The sequence below is a fragment of the Aricia agestis genome, chromosome 4, assembly GCF_905147365.1.
Source record: "Aricia agestis chromosome 4, ilAriAges1.1, whole genome shotgun sequence".
NCBI classification, from domain to species: domain Eukaryota; kingdom Metazoa; phylum Arthropoda; class Insecta; order Lepidoptera; family Lycaenidae; genus Aricia; species Aricia agestis.
The window spans coordinates 14,521,130-14,530,372 of NC_056409.1; the positions used below are offsets into that span (position 1 = coordinate 14,521,130).

Here is a 9,243-nt window from a genome sequence, read left to right on the forward strand (position 1 = left end):
ATGACAGGTGAGAATCTGCCATCCATCCTGGGGGGAAAAAAGCGGGACATATTCCTGGCTTTCAGGAAGATTGTGGGTGCAGTATGTAAAAAAAACAGTGATATTCTGTGTGATAAAAGTTAGGTTCTAGTTTAATGGTTAGCTGTGATATTAGGATAGTTTTACATTTGTGCCGTTGTTTTATCTTTGACATTGTTGCTGTATAATATTGAAAAATGTGGATTGAAATTTTATTTTTGGTAATTTTTATTTACAATTTGTACTTATCACATTGGAATTTTATTAATCAGAAATTTATTAAATGGGACATATGGAAAATTGTAAGAAACTGGTTATTGGAACCATATTGTATGAAGGATAATTTTACATAGGCTATAATATGAAAAATCGAAAAGAAAAAGGAAATTGTATAAGAGTGACAAGAATCACGAAATGATATTTTAATGTAATAGCTATCTAAGAAATCAGTAAATAAGACTAAAATAAATAAAAAGAAATAGAAGGAAAAGAAAAAAGAAATTAAAGAATAATAACAAGCCCTAATAATGTTAGGGGGGTGGGAATAAATTAAAAAAAAAAAAAAAAAAAAAAACCTTCCTAGATCTTCAAAGCAATGGAAAGGGTGGTAAATTAATTGAAACATTCTAACATTAATACAATACATATGAACAATATTAAACAATAAATAAAATATACTTACGTGGTGGTTTATCTCAGAAAAATTGTTATTTCTGGGAGGACTTTACTATTTTCGATACATTTTTCTTGCCGCTGTAGTAAATACGCGGAATTGCTTCTAACTTCCGGCCGCCTACTGTTCCGCGGTATTGTTTCGATGGCAAAATGTACGTTTCTAATTGGATAATTTTAATTCTGTGAAGCCTAACATAAGCCAATATGCGCTTCGAATCGGCTGGCACAATATCTCAATTTTGCGCATTTTGCTGTTACGCGGTATTTACCAACTGCTCATACGCGGTATCGCACGCGCAGCGACGATATGTCATTGAAAAAAAAACACCCAATTTTTTTTGGTTAAATGGACTCTCCTAGTGATACCTAAGCCCTGGAAAAAATTTGGCAGGAAGGTTTAATTGCACCCTGTATAAAATGCCAACACTTGTATGAAATTGTGTACCTCCTTATTTTGATTTGAGTACATCCCAAACTACCGTAAAAATCACTTAGAACCTGTTTCACAACTTATCTGACAGCTGATACATACTCTATCCGTCAGTAATCTCATTGCCTAATAAACTGTTCAATAATATTGTTTAAAAATGTTGCACAATAAAATTGATCGTCTACAGGTCCACTAAGACATGTCAATTTTAATGAAGTTTAATATTATCTAAAATCCAGTCGATGTATTTAGCTACATCTGTGTACAGGCCGGGCTGGGCTGAGCCACAGATCTTGGGTCCCTCGGAGACGATGCCGTACTGCACGAACTTGTACTCCCCCATATGCTCGTCCTCCGCCATCAGCGGGCCGCCGGAGTCACCCCTGCAGGAGTCCACGTGGGTCTCGCCAGCGCAGATCTTGTTCTCAACCAACTGCTTCCTTCCGGTATAACGGTTTCTGAAATTAAGACAGTTCTTTATCATTTTGGACTTTCTGTTCAACTGTATATTCTGTACTTTGAAAATGCGTTCCCAGTTTCGGGAAAGGTGGTTGGTTTCTTCGAATCTAGACCAAAGCAGCAATGTCTACGTACATGTTCAAAATGAGTCCGCACTAGGTGACATAATATCATTTGTGTATACAGGTGTAATAAAAATAAGTGATAATACTTTAGGGTGTGTACGTGTTCCTTGTAGAGAGTTCACTGTAAAATTAGCAGCACTGAAATACCAATTTTTTTTTTACTTTTGTATGGGGAAACTCGTAACACTCGGACCCTTGCCCATACAAAAGTGAAAAAAATGTTTCGTCTTTCAGCGCTGCTACTTTTACAGTGAACTCTCTACAAGGAACACGTACACACCCTAAAGTATTATCACTTATTTTTGTTACACACTGTATAGTGGAGCGACGCGACACGTCACACGACATAAAACGTCAGAATTTAAAGTGAAGTGTCGCGTCGCTCCGCTGCAGCAGCGACGTCTCGCCTAGTGCTGTATCTGCCCTTAATGCCAATAATATGAGTCATAATATTATTATGACTTTATGACTTTCTGTAGTATGAACTTTTATAGTGCCAACAATTGGGTGTTTTCCTTACCTGCCATATTTATTTTGACATTGCCTTTCAGTGAGGACTGGCAGGCTCACCTTGAGCAGCACGTTCGTCGAGCGGCCGGTTTCCGTCTCCCCCCAGCCGGCGACGAGGCCTCGTCGTCCCCACAGACCGTTGTCCCGGAGCTCACGGGCTACGGGTAAACAGATCGGACCTACGTTCCCTGAAAAAGTGATAATCTTATATATAAAATTCTCGTGTCACAATGTTAGTTACCATACTCCTCCGAAACGACTTTACTGATTTTTACCAAATATATGCATATTCAGTAGTTCTGAGAATCAGCTACCGGCTACTTTTTATATTGATAAGTGCATTTGTTGAATAAATAATAGTAAATTATTACAACTCGAGACTGACGGCGACCATTGTTTGTGTGACGGGATAGCGATGGACGTTGCCATGGTGACATACTTATTTAGTCACTTCAATAAAATAATATGGGTGAAATACTTTATTTGGCAAAACGATGTTTGCCGGGACAGCTAGTATCCATATTAGTATATGGATATAAGTGCAATAGTGTGTCTATTTGCTTTCACGCTTTAATTGCTAAACATAAATTAATTGATATAGAATCTTGGGGAAGGACTGTTGAGAAAGGATTTGGGGTTTTAGCGGCCGGTTTTGGTTTCCCCCCAGCCGGAGGCGACGAGACCTCGGTCGTCCCCACAGACCGCTGTCTCGAAGCTCACGGGCTACGGGTAAACAGATCGAACCTACGTTCCCTGAAAAGGTGAAATATCCATTATCCATATACGGCGTAATGCTAAGTACTCACATACGGTTTTATTCGATAGTTTTACTCCAAGTCCTGCAAAAACCTCCGTGTGGACCGCAAAACTCACAGCTCGAAGGCATTAAATATAATATCTAATTTCTTTCGATTTGGAGTAAAACTATCGAGCAATGCTGAATGTGTGGACGAAAGCTCGAGCCGTGGTTTTTACTCTACGTGATTGCTCGATCAAGCAAAACCGTATGTGAGTACTTAGCATATTATATTAAGTGCGAGAGTATGTATGTCTGTTAGATCTTTACACTTAAAACCGAATTTAGTGAATTTCGATGTAGTAGTCTCACTCAGTCTCGGAAAAGTACTTCTGAAGAGGATTAAGCAAGGCAAATGAATAACTTTTCATGCTGGAAAAATCTGGTTTTTTGAGAAACAAACTTTGGCACAACAAAATTTAGTATGCTTACTGTAATTATACTGGATCCGATCTGCGACCCGCAGCAGGGCGATGTCGTGTCGCACCGGCGAGGTGGAGTAGCTGTAGCCCTTGTGGATCACTCTCTCTGCTACTGGTATGTCCTAGAACCGAGAGGGATCGTTCCTATTACGAGGCGATGCGATAAGCCGTTAATATAATGATTAGTCTCAGCGCGCTACGTCGTAGCGTCTCCGCGCGCAGTCGTAGCGCGCGACCAATCATTTATCTAAGTTAGGGTGAAGCCAAACGAGCGTAATTTTGTGAGTCGTGAGTCGCAGAATTTCTGCCGCGTATTTATCTTTTCATACACATCATGACTCACAAAATTACGCTCGTGTGAATCAAACAGGACTTTTGTATGAAACTGAATGCAGCAGAATTTCTGCCAGCCGAAATTTTGCGACTCACAACTTACAAATTACGCTCGTTTGGCTTCACCCTTGGAGCCATTCAAAATAATTGTAATTAGGCAGCCCAACACCACGGGCGTTATAAAGTATTAGTTATTCTTGTATAGTAGCTAAAGAACAGTTTTGAAGAGTTTTTTTGTCTCATCACGTCGAAATGTAGATAAAGCCTTACAGGAGTTTCAATAGTAAAAATCTATCAAGCCAATGCCCGATACAAACGAAATGCACGTTCTCCAAAGAAAAATTGTCGCTTCGCTTTACCTGCTAGCTGGAATTACCTGAATGTGTGACTCGCAGTTGTAATCGCTGTCATCCCATATGCAGTCGTACTGTCGCGTGATGTCGTGTTCGCCGACCCTCACCCCGGCGATGGACTTGGTCCACACCACACAGTGCGCGGCCGTCAGCAAGTAGTATATGTTGATGATGGTGCCAGAACACCCGAAGGATATACCTCTATCTGTTCGGAAAAGTATGGAAATACCGTGTTAATGGGCGCGCAAAATCTACCCGCGAGGCCAGTAGCGGCGTTGGGGGGGGGGGGGGGGGGGGGCATCCATCAGGGCGTCGGAAAATAGGGGCGCTGATGGCAAATATTTTTTTCAGCACTACCAGGACCCTGGGTGCCTAAGGTTGCCCAAGGTGCTGGTAGTGCTAAAACCAGCTCTGCGCGAGACGGGTCAAATAATACGAAATGTGTGTGTCGCTCCTAAACCCTATCATAGGACATATCCTACCATCAGAATTTACTACAGTGAATTAGATTCAAAGTCAGATTGCGAACTTACGTAATAACAACAAAACCCAACCAGGTTATTTTCAACTTGAACAAAGTGTCATGAGATCACAACAAACATGTGATGACAAAACACATCCAAAGATCAGCCTATGGATACCTTCCTATGATTGCGCCTTAAGTTGATAACTGGCTTGCATGTAGGCATTATGCGTAAGCAAATCGGCTCTTGGTAGGTCTTCGTACTTATAAATCTAGCAACATTTGAAGACTTCAAAAAACAGCCACAGGCAGTGGCGGCCCCTTGGGGGTACCGAACAGGGTAATCGCCCGAGGCTTCGCGCTTGCAATGCCTCGCTAGGTGTTTTGTTGGAAGACAAAAGGCCTCACATAGATCTTCTACCCGGGGCCTCGCATTGGGTAAGGCCGCCACTGGCAACAGGTATAAAGCTTCATTTCAACCTATTACAAAAAAAGTAAATTACCAGTTTTATAGGCAATGAGTGCCATCCATGGGAATTCATATTGGGACGTCATCCTGCCCCGTCCTACGGAGTTGATGTACCTCCTCCCGCACTCCCTCGGCAGCAGATCCAGCCTCATATCCGTGAAAACCGAGCAGCACACCTTTATGAACACACCTTGACTACGTTAAACGAGACAACCATGTATTATATTTATTATAATTTATATTATTTTAATACCAGCTGAATGGGTATCCTATGTCCTTTTTCGGGACTCAAAGTATCTGCATACAAAATTTTATCAAAATGGGACAGCGGCTTAAGCGTGCAGAGCTTACAGACATACACTTTCGCATTTATAATATAAGTAAGGAAAGGCCGATTTTTATATTTAATTACTTTCTTAAGAACAGCTGCAAGTGTTTCCATGCAATTTTAACTATATAAAAATACTAGCTGACCCGGCAAACGTTGTTTGCCATATAAATATTTTTTAATAATGTGAACAACCCTTATTACTTAGGGGTATAAAAAATAGATGTTGGCCGATTCTCAGACCTACTCAATATGCTCACAAAATTTCATGAGAATCGGTCAAGCCGTTTCGGAGGAGTATGGCAACGAAAACTGTGACACGAGAATTTTATATATTAGATGATTGTAGGTTTTACGAAAAAAAACAATCTAGACTCAACAAAACGATCTAACAATCTAAACGGAGATACTAAGGTAAGACTGTGCATTTTTAAGCTTTTTAAACTTCAACTGCAAACCACAGTTAGCTTTCTAAGTACTTACAACATGATACAGTAAGTATTTGCTAAAAAAATTAAAAAGCTACCTCTGGGCAAATGTTTCACCTTTTCTATTATTTTTCCCTTGTAGTTCTCATAGCCACAAATACTATTTTGTATTAACTTCTCCGTCTCCGGCCGTCTCCTCTTCATAGCGAAGATAGCTCCCTCACATGACAAGTACCCCATACAGTCGTAGCAGTCATCTGAAAACAATAATTTGTTTAAATTCAGTGGCGGCCTTACCCATTGCGAGGCCCCGGGCGGATGGTCTTGCGATAATAATATAATATTAATCTTAATCTATTTAAATAAAAATGAATTTAAAATTTTGTTAGTCTCGCTAAAACTCGAAAACGTCTTAACCAATTTGGCTAATTTTAGTCTTGAAATGATCCTCCAGGGAAGGTTTATATTAAGGGGAAAGCGATAATGTATTACGAAGTTCACCGGTCGTCTAATAGGGATGATGACAAGGTCAAAGATTAGCAAATTTTGTTAATAAAATAAAGAAATCACGGTAAAAAATAAGTGTTCCCAAAATTTCAGCTTGATAGCATTTGTATTTTTTTTGTTATGCGCCTTCAAAGTTGGATATTCAAGTCGATTTTTTTTTCAATCAAATTTCTTAATATTTGTATACAATTCGATAACTTAATATGCAATTAAAAGCAACTTTTGTTATGAAACCACTTTCATAAACGCAATATTTAATATACCTACCTGTCGAACAAAGTTGTCTCCCGATGCGTACAAACTACGAAAGACTGACGTCATACTTTCGTAGCGCTTTGTATGGAGCGTTTCGGGCAGGTATTTTTTATGAGATATTTGAATTGTCATATCTTGGTGAATTTTTAAGCTATCAGAGTCATTCTTTCAACGATGTTTCTATTTTTAAGTGTCTTTCAATTACCGATAAGAAAAAAAAATAGTCATCATGCCTATTGTTATTAATATTATTAAAGCTTACATTTAATTTAAGTCACTTTTTACGGATTTTATTTGAATCCTTTCACATCTTTCTTCTTCATAATATTATCATCTTTCTATTACATCATTTTCACATTTTACTTTATTTACTTTTTAATAATTCATAAAATTTTCGGATCAAATGATGCGTATTTTGTAACTTGTGAAGCGTTAGCGTCCTTTTTTAAAAAGTTATTGAATTATATGCATTTGCATATTTGCATATTATGTAAATGCATATAATGGCACTTTTTACTTTTTTGGCGTTGGTGCATATTTTGGATTTTTTTGTTGATAATGCATATTTCAGTCGTTTTATGATCTCCCTCCCAACTAGCTATTATAATGCATATCGATGTCACGAAATAGAGGCACAATAGATTAAAATACTTCAAATAATATGTGGCCCCATCCCTATTTGCTTTCGAGACTTCCGCAATACACCCGATATGTACAATATAGTTAACATATTTCTGGAAACAAAATTTATCTTTGTCATAGGCATGATGACTATTTTTTTTTCTTATCGGCAATTGAAGGACACTTAAAAAATAGTAACATCGTTGAAAGAATGACTCTGATAGCTTAAAAATTCACCAAGACATGACAATTCAAATATCCTATAAAAAAGACCTGCCCGAAACGCTCCATACAAAGTGCTACGAAAGACTGACGTCAGTCTTTCGTAGTTTGTATGCATCGGGAGACAACTTTGTTCGACAGGTATATTAAATATTGCGTTTATGAAAGTGGTTTCATAACAAAAGTTGCTTTTAATTGCATACATTATCGAATTGTATATAAATATTAAGAAATTTAATTGAAAAAAAAAATCGACTTGAATATCCAACTTTAAAGGCGCATAACAAAAAAAATACAAATGATATCAAGCTGAAATTTAGGGAACGCTTATTTTTTACCGTGATTCCTTTATTTTATTAACAAAATTCGCTAATCTTTGACCTTGTCATCATCCCTATTGGCAATATTAGAAAAAAATATTAGCTAAAGGAATTTCGTTGGCAGTTTGGCACTAAGATTGCAATCGGCAAATGTTGGTAGAAAATTATTGCTAGTTCTATAAAAGAAATGAAAAATCCTGGATTTGATGTAATGATGAATATTGGCGCATTTATTAAAGGCACCACAGGAAAACTCGTCAAAAAACAATAAATTTTAATTATTTAAAGTGACTTTTGATGGTGCATATTTCGGAAATTTTTCGTCCATATTTGCATGCATATTTCGGCACTTTGATCGTGCATATAATCTGATGTCTAGTTATGAAAGTACACTTACTGAACGCTAAAGATACTCCGAAAGCAGATATGAACAGTAACACAATTCTGAACAACATTTTGATTAAAATGGTATAAGTATTTATCATAAACTAACTGTCGTACTGATTAGCCGGCAGTGTAATTTGCACTGTTACTTGATTAGTATTATGATTAATATGTTCGACATTACTACAACATTCTGATAAAGACTTCCTTTTCCTGAAAATTTTATTTACAAATGTACTGTCCTCGAATCCGAGAGAGATAATATGCACCAAGCACGTTTCAAAAGTCATTGACCCAAAACTGATTTAAAAATAATATCGGGACCATTTTGAACATAGAATTGTTATTTTTATTGAGATGTCTAATCGCGATCAATCATTGACAAATTCGTCCAGAGGCTCCCAAACTCTTTTGTTTTTAGACCACTTTCAAAATTTTGCTGAGTCTGCTTTCTTTGCCATTATTCTACTGCTCCTAATTCTTCGAATGTTCGTATTGTGTAGTCATTACAAATGTGCTGAAATATTTTTCAATATATTTCAGTTCAAAGGAACTAAATGTAATAAATAGTCTTTTGTATTATTCCGTAATTGAAAACCTCTCTGTTACTGTTAGGTTCGTTCAACATTATGAAATTTCTCAACGGGCGGAGGATAAAATCTGTAGATAAATTATGATGCATAAGCTAGATATAAGTATGTGCTCCGAACACTACGAATAACACAATAAATGGTTCTTTTTATCTCCCAGTAAACCTCATCTATCACACGATGGAATAGTATAAATCAATAAATGTATTGATAAAATTTATTAAAAAGAATTACGTGTACCGAGCAGTGTATTAGACATAATTACTCAAAGTGCTGATAAATATCTGAGTTGAGGAAGACGCGAGAATAGTAAAAGGAAATTTAATATTTCTTTTATCGATTTCTCATTTTCGAAAATATACAGTGTGTAACAAAAACTAGTGATAATACTTTAGGGTGTGTACATGTTCCTTGTAGAGAGTTCACTGTGAAAGTAGCAGCTCGGAAAGGCGATTTTTTTTTCACTTTTGTATGGGCAAGGGCCCGAGCGTCACGAGTTTCCCCATACAAAAGTGAAAAAAAAAAGTTGGTCTTT

At 37.4% G+C, this 9,243-nt stretch overlaps 1 protein-coding gene across 1 annotated transcript; it reads right to left on the reverse strand.

The window, feature by feature from the left end:
• Nucleotides 1-1,317: 1,317 nt before the first annotated feature.
• Nucleotides 1,318-6,066, reverse strand: LOC121726193 (melanization protease 1-like). Its single transcript, XM_042113427.1, has 6 exons — nt 5,927-6,066; nt 5,088-5,229; nt 4,145-4,326; nt 3,446-3,557; nt 2,228-2,405; nt 1,318-1,581 (listed from the first exon to the last, which is right to left on the reverse strand). Exons 1-6 carry the CDS (start codon nt 6,047-6,049, stop codon nt 1,332-1,334), a joined length of 987 nt encoding a protein of 328 aa, XP_041969361.1. The 5' UTR covers nt 6,050-6,066; the 3' UTR covers nt 1,318-1,331.
• Nucleotides 6,067-9,243: the final 3,177 nt, after the last annotated feature.